We start from the raw sequence: 18,586 nt of genomic DNA, 5'->3' as shown, positions 1-18,586 counted from the left end.
TCCTGCCTTGTGAGGGCAGCTCTGATTATGTGTTTCCTGCCTTGTGAGGGCAGCTCTGCTCTGTTTCTGATCTGTCCGATCTGCAGCTGTCTGTGGCTGGCTCTGCCTTGTGCTTTTCTTTGTTTGGATTCAGCTTCTGTTTGTTTTTCGCCCTCTGTGCCGCCCGTCCTCCCGATGCTGTTCCGGTGACCATTATTCATTCACTTTATTCCTTTTTCTCCTTCCTCTTCTGCACTCTCTCTCCTCCTGCTTCCCCTTTTGGCCCTCTGCCTCCCACCCACTTCTCTCTTTCCCTCTCCCTCCACTCCCTCGCTTCCTGTTTGTCGTCTCTTGATCTTTCATTCTCTTCTATCTTGCCCTCTTGCCTCCCCCCCACACCCTTCTCTTCTCTTCCTTCACATGCCTCCTTCCTTCCTTTCCCCCTTTCACTCTCTCCACATGCCTGTCCTTTATCCCCCCCCCCTCTCCCCCCTCCCTGCTGCCCCTTTCTCTGTCTCTGTGTCTCTCTGGTCTGTGTCAGTAGAATCCCTATGGTTACACAGACATTCTGACAGTAGGCTGTGCTGTTGGGGTGGGCTGCTGCTTTGGAACACCACTAGGAGGTACTATTCCCCTCGTCCCTCTCACACCCACCCTACACCCACCCTACATCCACCCTACACCCACCCTACACCCACCCTACACCCACCCTACACACACCCTACACCCACCCTACACCCACCCTACACACACCCTACACCCACCCTACACCCACCCTACACCCACCCTACATCCACCCTACACCCACCCTACACCCACCCTACACACACCCTACACCCACCCTACACCCACCCTACACACACCCTACACCCACCCTACACCCATCCTACACCCACCCTACACCCACCCGACATTTTCCCCACATCTACCCCACACCTGCCCCACGTCTAACCCACTCAGATCATTCACTTAGCTACAACCAAACCCTTTAACTTCAACCTGACCACTAGCTACATGTTCCTTCAGTCCACCTCTTACCTCACAACCCCCCCCACACACAACCCCCCCACACACACACACACACACACTCTCAATTTTAAATCCACAAGATTCTGCCAACTCAGCCCAACATAGGAGCACCAAGAAACAAACCCGTTTGGGGACATGAAAGAAAGACTTTTCTCTTGTGCTTAAATATTGTTTTTTTATCTTCTCCTTTCATCTTACCCAGAGTCATGTCACTGACGAGCTCTTCTGTTTATTTTACTTGCACACTGATTATCTCTCTGTGTGGGGGGTTGTTTGTGTGTGTGTGAGTGTGCGTGTGTGTGTGTGTGTGTAAGGGTGTGTGTGTACTAAATGAGTACTTCTCCTGTTGTGTATAATTACACCCCTAGATTGAAGTGCCTCTGGTCTCATTCTGCTTACTTAACTCAAATTTCCCCCGCTCCATCTTCCTCTCCCTCATTTTCTCTTGTTCTCTCCTTCTTTTGCTGCCCCCCTCCATCTTTCACGTTTCCTTCTCTCTCTATCTCCCCCCTCTTTCTCTCCCTTTACCTCTCTCTATATTCTCCACTCTCTCCCCCTTTAAACTCTATTTATCTCCACCCTCTCTCTACCCCCTCTCTCTTTACCGCTCTCTATCTCCCCCTTTCTCTCTCCCTTTAACTCTATCTACCCCCTCTCCCTTTACCCCTATCTGTCCCCCTTCCCTCTCTCTCTCTCTCTCTCTCTCTCTCTCTCTCTCTCTCTCTCTCTCTCTCTACAGGGGTGTTGTTCAGTATTGAGGTCACGTCTACCTACTTTGCAGTGAGGAATTACTGGAGAGGCTACTTTGCTGCCACGTTCAGTGCCTTCATATTTAGGGTGCTCTCTGTGTGGAACACTGACGCTGGTGAGGCTTGGGAGACCGGTTACACACACCACACACACACACACACACACACACCACACACACACCACACACACACACCACACACACACATACCACACACACACACACCACACACACACACACACACACACATACACACACCACACACACCACACACACACACACACACAGATACGCAGGTGTCTATTCCGCTTTCATGAATCAGTGTGTCCAATCAAATACTGCCATGGAATGTGGTCTCATAGAATGTGGTTGACATAAAAACATTGTTTTGACTTTGCAGTATGTTGTGCTTTATGTTGTAGTCACCATCACAGCTCTCTTCAAAACCAACTTCCGAATGGACTTCCCCTTTGACTTGCAGGAGCTTCCCGCGTTTGCAATTATTGGGTGAGATAACAGCACTCTGGTGTTTACATGTGTGTGTGTACATGTGTGTATTTACGTGTGTGTGTGTGTTTACGTGTGTGTGTGTGTGTGTGCTTTTCTCTCAACCTCTCTCTCCTTTCAGGATCTCCTGTGGGTTCCTGGGGGCGTTCTTTGTGTACCTGAACCGCCAGGTGGTGCTGGTCATGAGACGACAGACCGCCCTCACACGCTTTCTAACCAAGCAGTGAGATAACACACACACACCTTGCCCTATCCCCCCCCCCACACACACACTCCACCCTCCAAAACACACACACCTTGCCCTATCCCCCCCACACACACACACACACAATCCACCCTCCAACACGCACACACCTTGCCCTATCCCCCCCCCCCCACACACACACACACACACTCCACCCTCCAAAACACACACACCTTGCCCTATCCCCCCCCCACACACACACACTCCACCCTCCAAAACACACACACCTTGCCCTATCCCCCCCCCCCCACACACACACACAATCCACCCTCCAACACACACACACCTTGCCCTATCCCCCCCCCCCCACACACAAACACACACACACTCCACCCTCCAACACACACACACCTTGCCCTATCCCCCCCACACACACACACACTCCACCCTCCAAAACACACACACCTTGCCCTATCCCCCCCACACACACACACACACAATCCACCCTCCAACACACACACACCTTGCCCTATCCCCCCCACACATACACACCCTCCAACACACACACATCTTGCCCTAACCCCCCCCCCCACACACACACTCCACACTCCAAAACACACACACCTTGCCCTATCCCCCCCACACACACACACCCTCCAACACACACACACCTTGCCCTATCCCCCCCACACACACACACCCTCCAACACACACACACCTTGCCCTATCCCCCCCCCACACACACACACTCCACACTCCAACACTTAACAGCATTTCTGCCAGCCTTTCCTTCAATAGGGACAGTGACTTATCTGAACCCCGGACCAGTCAGGGTACAGTCCTCTCCAGCATCAGGGGAGAGAGAGCTGGACATGTGGTCTGTTTTGATTGTTCTACCTTAGCAGTCAGAACCAGGATGAGAATCCAGCTCATTCGACTCCATTACTGGCCTCAATTACTTGTGACGTCGCTACAAAGTGGGTTTGTAACAGCGTGCTGTGTGTGTGTTCCTGTTAATGCTCTTCCAACTGTGTTTGTGTGTTTGGTGTGTGTGTGTGTGTGTGTGTGTGTGTTTGTGTGTGTGTCGTTCCAGCCGTTTGATTTACCCAGGCGCAGTTACACTCATCATCGCCACCATCACTTTTCCTCCAGGGTTCGGACAGTTCATGGCCGGAGAGGTCAGTGATGGTTATGACTTCAGCTTCTGTCGTATGAGAAGAAGTCTGCCTCAATTGCCACGTTTGGCGCTTTGAGAATCCTCGCTCTCATTCTCTCTCTCTCTTCTTCAGCTCATGCCCAGGGAATGTATAAACTCGCTCTTTGATAATTTCACCTGGACCAAAATCTTGGAGGCCCCGCTCCCCCCTGGTCTGGGTCGCTCCAGTGCGTGGCTCCACCCTCAAGTCAGCGTGTTTGTCATCCTCATCCTCTTCTTCATCATGAAGGTACGTCTGCCCTCTGACCTTTCAGATCAGGGTTGTTTTTTGGGTGTGAGATCGGTGAGTCTCTCACATCATGAACGTGACCCTGACCGTTACGCCGAGCGACTTTACTTTCTTCCTAATGTCTGTGGTTTAGTTCTGGATGTCTGCTGTTTCCACGACGATGCCCATCCCCTCGGGTGCCTTCATGCCCGTGTTCATACTGGGTAAGACATCAGCGTTGGCAGGGCGGCAGCACCTCTGACTGGATATTAAGTTTTACACTCTGGCGCCAAGCCCGTTTCTTCTTAATCTTAGTCTTCTCCGCCAATGTTCCTGTCTCGCCTGTAGGGGCAGCATTTGGACGTCTGGTGGGCGAGATCATGGCTACTCTCTTTCCAAACGGGATCCTTTTTGACGGGATAGTCTACCGCATTCTCCCTGGGGGCTACGCCGTCATAGGTAACCTTCACAACAGTAGTACAATCATCATATTTACGTCCACAAAATTATAATGTGGCCTGTTTCTTCCTACGCCTGTTAACCGCTCTTAAAGATCATATGAAAGACGAAGATAGGAGTTCCAACTGCCCAACTTCTGGACGATAAAGTTGTCGCAAATTTTGAACGTTCTTTTTTGCGGGCGCAGGGGCAGCAGCCCTGACGGGGGCGGTCACCCACACGGTGTCGACGGCGGTCATCTGCTTCGAGCTCACCGGCCAGATCTCCCACATCCTGCCCATGATGGTGGCGGTGATCCTGGCCAACATGGTGGCCCAGGGCCTTCAGCCGTCTCTCTACGACTCCATCATCCAGGTCAAGAAGCTGCCTTACTTGCCTGAGCTGGCCCTCGGACACATCAGGTACCGTGGACTCCATCACGGCTCCAACCGAGCAACGCGCCATTTTGGCTCAAGCCACTCCAGTTTCTGCGCTCATCATTAACCAGCTTGTCTCTTATTCGTCTCTCTCCTTCCCCAGCAAGTACAACATCTTTGTTGAGGACATCATGGTACGGAAGGTGAAGTTCCTGTCCTCTCATTCGACCTACAGGGAGTTGAGCCACTTGCTGGATTCCACCTCCCTCAAGACCATCCCGCTAGTCGACTCCCAGGGTGAGACTGAGTCTCTGACTGTACTGCCTCGCCCCTACGCCTCGCTTTTAAGCTCCACGCTAAAGTCCCGCCCCTTCCTTCCTCTCTCTCTCTCAGAATCCATGATCCTATTGGGCTCCATCGAGAGGACCGAGCTCCAAGCCCTCTGTGATTGGTGGCTATCGGCTGATAGGCGGGTCTTTGAGCATGGCCAGGGCTCACCGAGCACCAAGGCCAGCTGGGAGTCGTTCACCTTCGTGGACGAGGAGGGAGGCCAGCGGGGCGGAGACAAGGTGGGTCCTGGACTCAACAGAGACAGGCTGACACACCTGTGCACATCTGGTCATCTTCGACATCTAATAAAAGTCGAATTAAATCTAGTTAAAGTCTCTCTTTGTTTTGCCAGACCACTCCAGTCCAGGATGAACGCAACGGCCCCCTCAGAGCCCCCCGATCGCAGGAACTCTCCACCAATCACGCTGCCCCAGGTGGGACGGCCTCTCAGAGCTGATTCAGCCAGAGCTTTTTCGCCGCCCTTCATTTCCTGCTAATGCTTTTTCCACATCCTGTACTCAGACAAGCGCAGGCTGCAGTCTGTGAGGACAACTTTCCAGCGACTCTTCTCTTCCGCCTCTTCCTCCTCAGGCCAAACAGACACTCAGGTACCAGCCTGGTCATCGCTGACTCTTAACTCCAGATGATTAGCAGTGATCAGGGTTTCCCTACTCAGTGTTTGAGCCATAGAGATGGGAAACAGCAAACTCATCTTAGATCAGCCACAGGAGCGATTACATTTTGTGTCCACTAGAGGTGCGTGAACTTACATAACTGGTGTTTTGATCCGGTGTATGATGCGATACACAAAATCTCGATGATTTGAAAGTGATTTCTCATCCTGTTATGGAGCCTTAGAACCACCAGGGGGCAGATGATTGACACAAATCTGTAAACCTGACAGCTCTCTCTCTCTCTCTCCTACTCCTCCCCCACTCCTCCCCCTCCGTCTCTAGGAGTCTCCTCCTCCCCTTAATGACGCCATGTCCCAAGAGGAGGTAAAATATCGTATTGACTGAGTATTTATAACAAGCCAGCCTTTACATGTTTCAGTGGATAACCGTAGAAAGCATGTTGTACATTTTGGTGTCAATCACTCCACATCTGCACTGTGATTGGCCAACACAGATCAAAGTCTGGGAGGAAGCAGAGCTGGACAAACCAATCGACGTGGATCAGATCCGTGTAGATCCCTCCCCCTTTCAGCTGGTGGAAAGAACGTCCTTACACAAGGTGTCAAAGTCGCACCCGTGACAACCAAACACCTGTAACCATGCCTACTGTATGACAACACCACCACCACCCAAACACCTGTAACCATGCCTACTGTATGACAACACCACCACCACCCAAACACCTGTAACCATGCCTACTGTATGACAACACCACCACCACCCAAACACCTGTAACCATGCCTACTGTATCAGAATCAGAATTTGGTTTAGTCGCCATGTCTGTTATACAAACACAGAATTTACAGTGGCAGGAAGGTGCAAAACACTGAACATATACAAAGTACAAAAATAAATGACAACAGCTTTCACAACGCAACACCAGTAACCATGCCTACTGTATGACAACAGCTGTCACAATGCAACACCAGTAACCATGCCCACTGTATGACAACAGCTGTCACAACGCAACACCAGTAACCATACGTAAGATACCAGCTGTGCCCGCTTGTACAGGCTGAAGTGAAACTAGAAATGGTGGATGGTGTCTGAACAGCTGACTGACAACATAATAATTGATGAGTATCGTTGATAATGGTTTTGTGTGTCTCTCTCTCTCAGACCCACACTCTCTTCTCCCTGCTTGGTCTCAGTAATGCCTATGTAACCAGCATTGGGAAACTGGTGGGTGTTGTGGCATTGAATGAGGTGAGGTCACTCTCTCTCTCTCTCTCTCTCTCTGTCTCTCTCTCTGTCTCTCTCTCTCTCTCTCTCTCTCTCTCTTTCTCTTTCTGTTTCTCTCTCTCTCTCTCTCTCTCTCTGTCTCTCTCTCTGTCTCTCTCTCTCTCTCTCTCTCTCTCTGTCTCTTTTTATCTGTCTCTGTCTCTGTCCGTATGTGTTAGCATTCCTCTGTGTCATCTGTCTGTTCCTGAAACAAGTCATCATAGAGTCCTGGCGAGCTCACACTTGTTACGTGGGCCTTGCTAGCTTCGCTAACCTCTGTGTCATGCTCGAGTCGTGCTGTGATTCACGCCGTTGCAGCGTGCTTAATCAGCATCCATCCCTCTCAGCACGTCACTCAACCAACAACCGAGCAGACTTGTTGATCTGCTCCTGAACCCTCTGACTAGTTCAATCTTTGTCCTCCTCTCCTCCTTCCCCTCCATCTTCTCTCATCCTTCCGTGTCCGTCTCCCTCCCAGCTGCAGAAGGCCATCGAGGGCTCAACCCGCAGCGGGGTGAGGTTGCGCCCCCCGCTGGCCAGCTTCAGAGATGCCAGCAGGAAGGCAAAGAAGCACCAGCCCCCGCCGTCCACCCCCTCCTCGCCCACCCGGGAGAGGGAGCTGTGGGGCGAGGGGAGCAGGAGGGAGGCCCAGGAGGGCGGGAGGAGGGAGACCAAGGAGGAGCCGGGGAGGAAAGGATGCTCCTCCAGTGGAAGTACGGAGTGTGGTCCCTCGCCCCAGGGGAGCCTCCGGAGCGGCGGCCCTGGGTTAGACTCTCCGCCCCTGGAAACCTTCTCCCCCTCTACCCCCTCCACCTCCACCTCCAGCCCTGCCAGCCCTGCCAGCCCTGTCTTCACTCTCTCATCCCTCCATTCTGTACCGGAGGAGGAGAAAGAGGAGGAGAAAGAGGAGGAGAAAGAGGAGAAGAAAGAGGAGGAGAAAGAGGAGGAGAAAGAGGAGGAGAAAGAGGAGGAGAAAGAGGAGGAGCGGGACAGCGAGGAGGAGTCTGACGAGCCCATTTAGGCGGATTCCGTTTTTCTCCTCTTTGACAGACTTCTTTTCAAGGTGCATGCTGGGAATGGTTCGGGTGGGGTTTGTTGGAGATTACGCCGACTCTCGGCTGTCAGGATGCAGGAAGAGCCGTTGCAGACGAATGGTGCTTCTGGGACTTGTTGTCCTGGGAGTTGTTTTTTATTCTTCGGGTGGCCATGTTTTTTTTCATCTTCTTCTCTCAGTTTCTCAGGTGTATTCATTGCGTCTTTAAAACTCCAGACATTGACAGATGTTTCTCCTCTTCTCACATTCTGTACCTGTGCCTCTGAAAGTGAATATATGTCCCTGTTCCACCACAGATTAATATACTGTAACGTGTAGTGTAGGTACACTGTTTGTGTCACTGTCAGAGACACATACCTCCATGGCACAATATGTGACAAAAATGAAATGAGTTGAATACTGAAATTATATTGTTAGTCAAGATGCAACAGACAGTGATTCTTGATCACGAATCAAATGTTTACTAATGGAAAAAAACAAACATTTTAGTGTACAGTTTGTACTGCATCTCTGATATGTTCATTCATGCCGATGCTTGTAATGGTAATTTTTGGAAATATAATACTTCAATCTGTCCACTGTCTTTTCCTTTGAAGTTTTACCACCTATTGCATCACAATAGGTATCAGTAGCAGATTAAGTCTTGTGAAAGTCAAGTCTGGTAATAACTTTCCACAGCAAAGGTCAACATTGAGTTTCAGTGTCACAGTCTCATGTGAGTCTCTCTGAGTTTGTCTGACATAGACGCTCTCCTAACACCCATGTGCCAGACGACCTGGAAACTTTCAGACTACTCTCGGGTGGGTAAACATGGTTGTGGTTTTTTGGTAATACGACTGCCCAGTGTTCGGCAACTGCAGAGTCACCCAGTCATCCAGGCAGATGTGGCAAGGGCAAAGGGGGTTAAAGGTTTGAAGGAGTTGAGGAGGCTGGGTAAGGTAGCTCAGCTAACCTCCACAGCATCAGAAAATGTCAACTGTTCTCATTTGTCAAAGATGTACACACAAACACATCAGGATTTCTCATTTGTTTTTGTTTATTTGCGCTTTCTCCACAGTTCTTTTGTTTAGGGGGGGAAAGAAGAAGGGAGAAAGACAGAGAGAGGAAGGGGTGGTGGAGGTTAGTTCGTGCAGGAGAAAGAGAGGGGAAAGGGGTGAAAAGGAGGGAGAGAGAGACACAGGTTCACACCGGAGGGAGGGAGGGAGACCATTTGGAAGAACCATCTTGTAACAACCTTCCAACGTACATGCATAGCTATGAGTGGTACACACTGGGCTTACCAGTTACATCTCAAATGAAAACATACTCAATCCTTTCAACTGTATACAAGTGTATTTACTTCAGGTTTTGTGCCACGGAGTTCCAAAACTATCAAACATTTATACTAAATGTCTGATTGCCTCAAATCCACCTTTGGTCAAGTGTAAGATTTGTTTTAAAGTTTTTTTTTTTTTACCGGCAGTGATTCTTCCAACGTGAGCAGGCGCCTATATCAACAGACAGAAAGACAGACAGACAGAGACACAAATATACAGACCAGGTACAAAGAGACAGAACGAGGAGGAAGAGAGGAAGAAAGGCAAAAAGACCGGAAGCAGATACAGTGTCATGCCTGCAGACAAGTTGCTTAGGCAACTGAAAAATGGCAGTAGGATGATACAAAAGAAGAAATCAACTGAAAATCAGTCGGTTAACAACATCAGAGGAAAATACATTTGGCTTCTTGTTATTCGTTTATTTCATTCATTTTTTTCTTAATCGTCAAAAAAAAGCATTAAAAACCTTTGTTTGGGCAGTACCGTTAGGTGGTTTTGTGTTGGTACTATTTTAAAATAAATCCCCTGCTTAGAAAATGTCATCCTGTTATAGTGCAATCTATTCTACAAGGCTACTCAAGCAGGCTCACTGTAATATGACACAAACCACGCTATAGTGTCATGAACCAAACGGTTCAAGAAACCAAAACAACGATACTGCCCTCCACTCAAAAGGCTAATTCCTACCTAAAATAATAAACTTTGTACAAGCTGTCATGGTATCCCCCCTCCTTCCCAAATAATTCCTAAATAAATAAATGAATATGTGTCATTGTGTGAAGGCTTCCAGCTGTGTGCTCCAGCTCCAAATCCTGTGGTTGTGGGAAGCAGCCAGGCGTAACTGACGTGAGAGTCAGCTTCTCTGTCTGAAGGGCCGGTCTTACCAAAGCTGTTCCACCTACACTCCAATGACTCATATTCTTGATTTATACCGGGAGTGGGGGGGGGTTTCAACAATTCCGTAGAAAAATAAACATTGTCCCAACATTGCATAAATTATCAATCACTAAATAAATTCATTCAAGTCAATAAAACTTTTTTTTTTTTTGATCATAAAAGTTTGTCACACAATCATCAAAGTGGAAGGAGAAGTTCTCCAACAACAGAAATATACTCATGATCAGTATGTGTTGTGTACGGTTCCTCTGTGATTCATGCAGACAGTCCAGTTCCTCCAATATCAGGTAGAATACACTACATTGTTAACAAATTTTTTTCTCTTTCACACACACACACACACACACACCCTGGCTTACTCAGCCATCCCACCCCGTATGGGTCTCGTCCTCATCGTCATGACGATGAGCAGGAAGACACTGATCGATCCAGTTCTAGTTCTACTCAGATCTAGTTCTACTCGGTTCTGATCCCTGATTGACATGAACGGTGGACGAGCATCCAAGGAGTTCCTTTGACCCTCCACCAACATTCCGATACATGCCTCTGGTCACACTATTTACAATGTTGACATTCCCATGTTCGTTATTACTTCTCCACCATGTGTCATGATAACTCAAACACAGGTTGGACTTGAGAGCTAAAGAGAGAAAAAGAGAGATCCCCAAAGATTGTGGGATGGTGAAGAGTAGAAAAATAAAGAACCGACAGCGGATTGAGAAGGAAAGAGAAAAGGTTCGCATACTCACTATTTACAGGACATCTAGGTGGCAATGTGGCCATGAATCCTTCTGGAGACTAATGTTCTGTCTGTATGCAACAGGTTGCAATTTATATATTGCGTGTGTGTGTGTGCACATCTATCTTTTTTTTAATCCACATCCAATTTATACAGCTGTCTTCTAGACATTTGAAGGAATTCTTTGCCTCGTCAAAACTGTCCCTATGAGCAGACACCCAAACAAAAATCGGAATCCGCAGAACCAGAGCCTTCGTCCGGATCTTCTAGAACGTTCCATCATGTACTCTTCCTCCAGGCTTGAGTACATGCTGGGCTTGTTACAAGAGATGAGGGTCCACATTTTCCAGTGGTGCCGTTTTGGTGCTTGGTGATGCAGGGAGCGTTCTCTGGATAGTAACTAGGGGTTTGAACATCACAGTCCAAAGGCATCGTCCGATCTCTTGGATTGCATCAGTGCAAATAGATTCAGGTCTACAGCTCTCTGTCTCCTCTACTCTGTCCATGTACGCAGACAGGGCCCTCTCAGTCTAAACCGCTACAACTGCAGTACTATGGTTCAGTGCAAAGCCTATACAGTGATGCATAGTACAGTTACTCCCTAGCACTCTGAGGAAACATACACACGGAAGGACAGAGCAGGACTCGGACTGTGTCGCAGTACAATCCGTATCTGTGCAGTGCTCTGTGTGCAGTCAATGGGGGAGGTTAGGGCCCGCTTCCTGCCTGGGGGGTCTGGGTGCCAAAGCGTCACAGAGCAGGGGGTTCACCCAGCAGACTTTATGAGGATTGATCTGATATTTCACACAATTGATGTGGATTGCAGGGTCCAGATCGAGATTAAATTGGCCTGTTACAGTATGATCAAATTTGAGGCGTAACTTTAAGTGATTTCTGGGGCCCTGGCGGGCTATCTGCTTTGTTTGGGCAGACTGTATGTGGTGACAGAGTTTCAAAGGACCAAGACTAAACTACACTTGGTGGATGTTGCTGTTCTTAAAGGTGGGGGGATATAAATATGATTGTGTCATTCTGAATGTGTATAATCTTGACTGTAAACAGAGTAGCTCTCCCCGACAAGAGACAAAATTGAAAAAGAAAAAAATGTTTTCCTTCCTATATATTTATCATACACTTATACATACATTTTTGTGACCTGTTTTTTTTTCTTTATTAGAAAAATTATTGTTATCACTATAATGTTTTTACTATGGATTTTTATAATCATTGTAAGACGACGACATTGTCACATCTGTCTTTGAAAAAGCATGCATGTTTATTTCCCCTATTTGTTGTTTTCCATGTCGTTTCATCTCCCTAATGCATCGTAATTTGGTGCTTGTCTTCCCTCACCTCCTCAGACCTCCTTTCTTCCCTGCGAGCGTCGCTCAGTCCTCCCTTCATCCCTTCATCCCTTCATCCCTTCATCCCCTACTCCATCTCATGGGGACGTAAGGCTCCGAAAGAAAACAATATTCTCTGTCGCACCAACAGTTCTTTGTGTGAGTCCGTTCCCTCGTCCCCCACTGTCTCTCAGCAGTGTTAAGAGGTCATTACCTGACCCAAACAAATGACGTGTTCGATACCTGAAAAGGAACAGATTAATTGATAAATATTTGATTATTACGCTCAGTCTCTCCTGACTCCTGGGACAGTCTGTCAAGAGTCTCATAACCCCGCCTTCCCTCAGTTGGTTGTCATGGAAGCAGCTGACCCCTCCTCCTCCTCTTTCTTCTCCTCTAACGTCTGAGCAATGCTGGAAGTGACATCAGAGGTCTTCCATTCTGTGATTGGCTCTACTGTCGGTTGCCCTGGACTACTGCCTCCAGTAGCGGGGGAATCGTCTCCTCGTGTGGGCGGGGTCAGCGTCATGGACTCCGGCTCCATGCACAGTGTCACTTCCTCTTCCTGTGAAGGACAGGAAGGTCTAACTCTGGTGGCACTTTGAGCTCACAAAGTCCCACAACATTTTAACGTTGCCACAAAACTGAGCATCATGAAAAATATACCGTAAAAGAACAAAAATGTGCTTTCAACAAAACGAAATGCGTCAACCTCATGTCCTGACCTATAGATGTCATGTATGACCTCCGCAACGGAATGATCTTAAATGACCTCTGTTCCTTCGCGTGACCTCACCTTGATGTCATCCTCCTGTTGCTCCAGCAGAGGGGAGTGTTCGGTCCCCATCTCCACCGTAGACTGGACCGCTAAGCCGGGCTCCACCACCGCAGACACGCCCATGAACCCTCCTCCCTCTATCGGATAGGACTCCATCTGTCCCGCCCCCCAAAGGTCCACCAACGGCGGATGAGTGGGAGGGGCCAGACTGTGGATGGTGCTGTTGGGCGTGGCTTGCAAGGAGTGATTGGCACTGTGCAGCCTGTGCTCCAGAGACTGGAAGGAGAAAGGGATTCAGGCGTCAGGGAACCCATATCTAACTCTCACACTAGCATCTTTCCCCCAGACCCCTCTCCCAGAGCGCTCGTTTATCTGACCTGTTGCTGCTGGTACTGCAGGAGCTGTTGCTGCTGGTAGTGCTGGATTTGCTGCAGCTGTTGCAGCTGCTGCAGCTGGCTGTGCTGCTGCTGCTGCTGGGACATGAAGTGGGCGGCCGTGTTGGCCTCGTAGCCCTCCCCGCCCGCCATGGCGTAGGAGCCGGCGGCGGGAGAAGCCACGCCGGAGGGCTCGTTGCTGATTGGCTCCCAGGCGTCGGAGGAGGAGAGGCAATAGAGGCCCTGGGAGACGTAGGTGTGCGGCCACACGTCCGTGGTGGAGTGGTGGAGTATCTGGTCTGAGGAGACCAAAAGAGAGGAAGAAGTGTGAAAATAACGTCCTCAATGTCCTCAATGTCCTCAATGTCCTCAACGTCCTCAATGTCCTGCAGAGTTCGGAATGATCCAAACAGGATTCTTAGTTACAGGAATACAAGAATGTGCAAATTAAGAGTGAAACTTTGCAGGCTATGAGGAACGGTGGTACCTTCTCCCCAGGAACAAACCCTTGCTAGAACCCGTTATCCCTGAGCATTAAAACGTAATTCAAACTGTAACCAGACAGAGAACATAGATATGATAAAACACAGGATTAGAGCTGTGTTAGTCCCCAATGCCCAGAGGCCTGTCTGCTTCTCTACAGACACATCCTTCAGACAGCTACCATCCTGATATTCCTTTATTTGATGGCTGAGTCATACTTGCTTTGCCATCTCATTTTCCACTGTGAGGTTTATCTCCATAGACACAGGGGGCTAATATTCTCCCCTGATCGATGACCAGATATGAAACTTTTGAAGTATAACCGCTGTTTTTGTGCATTAGCTGCAAATTAATAGAAGCATATATCAGTTTCTGTGTTGTTGTACGCTTGCTGGCCTGGCAGGTATGTGTACAGGGACAGTCAAAAAGAGAGAGCTGTGTAAATCCAATTTACAAACATCTTACTGGTTGTGGGATGAAGAACATATTTTCTGACAAAATGACCTCAAGGTGTGCTGTTCAGATACTGTGTAGCAGTGCCGAGGTTTCCTAGACTATGGATGGCCGGTTCATCACTTTAATGACCAAAAAGGCTGTCAAGAAATACACTGCACACTCTCAGCCGCTAACCTCCCTTGAGTACAACCTTTGCAGCCTGATTCTTAACTTATTTGTGTCATTACTGGATGAAACTGTAATTAAAACTCTCTAACGCATCCTTCACGTGTAGTCTTATCGTATAACTACAAAAAACGCATTCAAAAGGCGCGTTCCGATTTTTCCGACTTTTGTCAGAACGCGTTATTGCATAGCCTAAGATGGAAGAACACACAGGCGTTTTAAACTAATAACATTGAGATGTGGAATAATAATGACCGAGTGTACTATTTATACTGATGAAATCCCTGGTCTTGCGTTCCCCCAGGCCGTGTTTGCGAATGTGAAATGAACATTGAGTTAACCCTGCTGGCGAGAGAAAGAGATGGAATAGATGTCTTGGTTACGGAGAAAATGACGCATGTCCTATAGCAGATAGGCTAGTCTTCAGTTTCGTCTGCTCCCAAGCTTAGCCTACTCCTGTATGCAAAGTTGATGGTTTGATATGCACCCATTTATTGTTTTTAATGGCAGTTTATTAATTTTTTTTACTTACTTACTTAATATAGATAATTATCCACAATAGGCCTACACATTAGCGTTGTTTTCCCCAACATGAAAAAAAAAGATCAATTTGGCTACTGTAACTTTTTAAAACTTCAAAACAGTAAAAGCCACAGTTTATAAAGTGATTGCAGGCGTTAATGCAGTTCATAACTATCAACCCTTACCTCGGCTGGTGATGCTCTCCTGGTTGACCTCGCTGAGGTGTGCCACACTACCCTGATTGGATCCCGACCTCATGCTCTCCCCGTCCATGGAGGTCCAGGCCATGAGCGTTGCCTGGGAGATCGCAAACTGCTGCAGGATACCTAAAGGTCAGAGGTTAGAGGTCAAGTCAGTGAGGGTCAAAGTCACCTCTAGGTTCAGCTGGCTGCCATTTCTGCTCAATCAGCTTGGAGGCCATGCAAGTTAGTTGGCAATACGCCCAGCTAATTAGCTGAACTCGGCTGTGTTGCTGAAGGTTGCCAGGTTCAGGGTTGCCAGGTTTAGTCATAAACCCTCAACTCAGGAGCGCCGACCTGCAGCAAAACGTGCTTCCTTCTCTCCGTCGCTGAGGTCGCTGTAGGCATCGTTCTCCAACCGCCTCTCGTTCTCCCGCTCCTGGGTGGAGATGCGGGGCTGCATCACGCCTCCCGCGCCCACCGTCTGCATGCCCCAGTTCTGCCACTCTATCATGTGCGCCACCCGACCCTGGGCCATCCCTGTGGGCTTAGTCACCTTGTCCTTCATGGAGCGGGAAACTGGACGGAGCATAGATCAGAGAAGGGAGGAGGAGGAGATGGTGAGGAAGAGGGAGGAGGAGATGGTGAGGAAGAGGGAGGAGGAGATGGTGAGGAAGAGGGAGGAGGAGATGGTGAGGAAGACGGGGGAGGGGATGGTCAGGAAGAGGGAGGAGATGGTGAGGAAGAGGGAGGAGGAGATGGTGAGGAAGAGGGAGGAGGAGATGGTGAGGAAGAGGGAGGAGGAGATGGTGAGGAAGAGGGGGGAGGAGATGGTGAGGAAGAGGGAGGAGGAGATGGTGAGGAAGAGGGGGGAAGAGATTGTGAGGAAGAGGGAGGAGGAGATGGTGAGGAAGAGGGGGGAGGAGATGGTGAGGAAGAGGGGGGAGGAGATGGTGAGGAAGAGGGGGGAGGAGATGGTGAGGAAGAGGGGGGAGGAGATGGTGAGGAAGAGGGAGGAGGAGATGGTGAGGAAGAGGGGGGAGGAGATGGTGAGGAAGAGGGGGGAGGAGATGGTGAGGAAGAGGGAGGAGGAGATGGTGAGGAAGAGGGGGGAGGAGATGGTGAGGAAGAGGGAGGAGGAGATGGTGAGGAAGAGGGAGGAGGAGATGGTGAGGAAGAGGGAGGAGGAGATGGTGAGGAAGAGGGAGGAGGAGATGGTGAGGAAGAGGGAGGAGGAGATGGTGAGGAAGAGGGAGGAGGAGATGGTGAGGAAGAGGGAGGAGGAGAGGAGGGGGGGTAGACCAAAACGCAATGTCATCACCAAGACTTGGGAGCGGTGTGTTCTTGGACCCCATTTTGGAAGACCCCTGAATGAGAGCTGTTAAACAAGGGCCCTGATGGACATGGCATGGATGGTTAAATCATTTAGTGGGGGGGGGGGGGGGTGGATTGTTTTTATAATGCAAAAAATAATAATAATGGTGAAGTGGAGGGTTGGTCTACACTCTGAGAGGTGCACCCTGGGATACCGAGGAGGTTAATGGAGGTGAGATGGCGATGGGTTGTGAGTAATGAGAGCTTGGCTTGTTGACATGAGGAGGGCTTTCTCTCTTCTGCTAAGCTAGGCTGGGTAAGCAGAACAGCCCTGCAGTTCCTGTCGCTTCTATGCAGCTGACTCAAACACGATGGAATCTGACTTGACCAGGATGTTTAGGAGGCAATCTAATGCTCGCATAATAGATTCCCTCTATATTTAATGCGACCAAGATGATGATTCTAATATAGAAATCCCTGTCTAGTCAATGCTGCTCTGGAAGTGTATTGAATATGCGGAAGCATATGGAAATGAGGTTTATGCATTAAATATTGGATTTCGAGGAAGCATCTATACTACACTGCACACTGCCTCTGCAGAGTGACATTCTGCACCGCCACATATTTCCTTGCACATCACTCAAATACACTGCACTGTACGACAGCTGGACTCAAACACTACACTGAGTACTCACTTGTTGAAACCACTGACACACTGCCAATTGCACAGGTATAAATACACACACACACACACACACACACACACGAGAGAACAGAACAACAAGAATGCCAGACACAAAAAGCTTCTGCTCTTTCAAAACCACTCCACGAAAAAACTCAACTTCTCACTCAACACTCACCTCTCGTCACAGTAACAAGCTACATGATGATGCAATGTGCTATTTTTTCCCTCCAGCTCCGTCACTGGGTCTTTGTGATTTTCCATCAATGTGGAGCCATTGACGTATCGTATCAAAATGTGGGGAGGAAGTGATACAGGGGAACCCAGTGGGGTGCCATGTGAGCCCCAGCGTCCTGGCAGACGGGAGCCTACATGGGGTCGGTTTACCAGTTACAGGACAAACACACACCTGACACACCTGTCAGAGAGGACTTAGCAAGAGCGCCGATTCCGTAGGCGTTGGAGTTCCTCTTCAGTCGAGGCAGGATCGACGTGGTGTCTTCCATAGACAGCTAGAGGAGGAGAGGATAGCGATAGGATGTTGAAGAGAAGACAATAGAGATGGTGGAAGAGATGGTGCCAGAACACACACATGTTATAGGTGTGAATGGAAAGGAGAAGTGATAATAGATACTGGATTAGTGTAAGGTTTTTACTTTGGGGGGGGGGGGGGGGGGGTTGACAGGATAGGGAGGTCAGGACAGGATTAGAGAAGAGACTCAAAAAGACTACATTTCCCAGAATTCCTAAGGATCCATTTTCAGATCAGTTTCCTGCTTGGCAGCGTTGAGTTGCCTGATGGGAAGTGTAGGTTTTGGTCTGCTTTCAATGAGACGACAGTGCTCATTAACCGTTAGCCCTGCTCCCTAGTGCACCACCACTTAACTGAAGGAAACACTCAAAGAACAGTTTAGGATGGGTGGCGAGGGAAGGACTGAGTCGACATCAAAGGTGAGGTAAATCAAATCAAAGGTAAACAAACAGATTAAGGAAGAAAGATACATGAAGGAATGATATCACAACACTTACATTGATTCCTTCCCATGAAAATTCTGAAGGTCCATGCTGAGGGAGAAAAATAGGAGGAGAGAGGGATGGGGACAGAAGGAGCAGGAGAGAGTGAGAGAGAGAGGACGAGAGAGGTTGACGTGCGTGGGGGAAATGGAAGAAGACAGGGCGAACGAGGCAGGAGAGAGATTGTGACAGAGGGAGATTGTACAACCGACATGCAGAATTGGAAGATGAAGGAGGGAGGAGAAATAAGAAGAAAGAGGAGAGACAAATATATATATATATATATATATATATGTGGTTTCCCAAGAAGAAGAAGAAAATAAAAGGAATCAAAGACCGGAGCAACAGAGAGAAGGGAG

General features: G+C 48.9%; 2 protein-coding genes across 2 annotated transcripts in view; one reads left to right on the top strand and one right to left on the bottom strand.

The window, feature by feature from the left end:
* Positions 1–8,539, top strand: part of clcn1b (chloride channel, voltage-sensitive 1b) — an 18,662-nt gene extending 10,123 nt beyond the window's left edge. The window contains exons 7-23 of the mRNA XM_084668796.1: positions 524–602; positions 1,748–1,873; positions 2,179–2,263; positions 2,385–2,486; positions 3,541–3,625; positions 3,737–3,892; positions 4,026–4,095; positions 4,220–4,330; positions 4,518–4,731; positions 4,850–4,983; positions 5,080–5,255; positions 5,369–5,450; positions 5,539–5,624; positions 5,973–6,014; positions 6,145–6,249; positions 6,810–6,896; positions 7,390–8,539. Coding sequence (XP_084524922.1) covers positions 524–602; positions 1,748–1,873; positions 2,179–2,263; positions 2,385–2,486; positions 3,541–3,625; positions 3,737–3,892; positions 4,026–4,095; positions 4,220–4,330; positions 4,518–4,731; positions 4,850–4,983; positions 5,080–5,255; positions 5,369–5,450; positions 5,539–5,624; positions 5,973–6,014; positions 6,145–6,249; positions 6,810–6,896; positions 7,390–7,932 — 2,283 coding nt within the window. The 3' untranslated portion in view covers positions 7,933–8,539. The remainder of the gene's footprint in view (positions 1–523; positions 603–1,747; positions 1,874–2,178; positions 2,264–2,384; positions 2,487–3,540; positions 3,626–3,736; positions 3,893–4,025; positions 4,096–4,219; positions 4,331–4,517; positions 4,732–4,849; positions 4,984–5,079; positions 5,256–5,368; positions 5,451–5,538; positions 5,625–5,972; positions 6,015–6,144; positions 6,250–6,809; positions 6,897–7,389) is intronic.
* A 911-nt stretch (positions 8,540–9,450) lies between these two features.
* fam131bb (family with sequence similarity 131 member Bb) lies at positions 9,451–18,284 on the bottom strand. The gene is made up of 7 exons (XM_084668797.1): positions 18,243–18,284; positions 17,632–17,725; positions 15,575–15,796; positions 15,224–15,364; positions 13,416–13,711; positions 13,057–13,314; positions 9,451–12,825 (listed from the first exon to the last, which is right to left on the bottom strand). Exons 2-7 carry the CDS (start codon positions 17,717–17,719, stop codon positions 12,604–12,606), a joined length of 1,227 nt encoding a protein of 408 aa, XP_084524923.1. The 5' UTR covers positions 17,720–17,725; positions 18,243–18,284; the 3' UTR covers positions 9,451–12,603.
* Positions 18,285–18,586: the final 302 nt, after the last annotated feature.

The sequence above is a fragment of the Hypomesus nipponensis genome, chromosome 2 (assembly GCF_054491055.1).
Source record: "Hypomesus nipponensis isolate SF chromosome 2, ASM5449105v1, whole genome shotgun sequence".
NCBI lineage: Eukaryota > Metazoa > Chordata > Actinopteri > Osmeriformes > Osmeridae > Hypomesus > Hypomesus nipponensis.
This window is presented reverse-complemented; position numbering and strand designations above follow the sequence as displayed.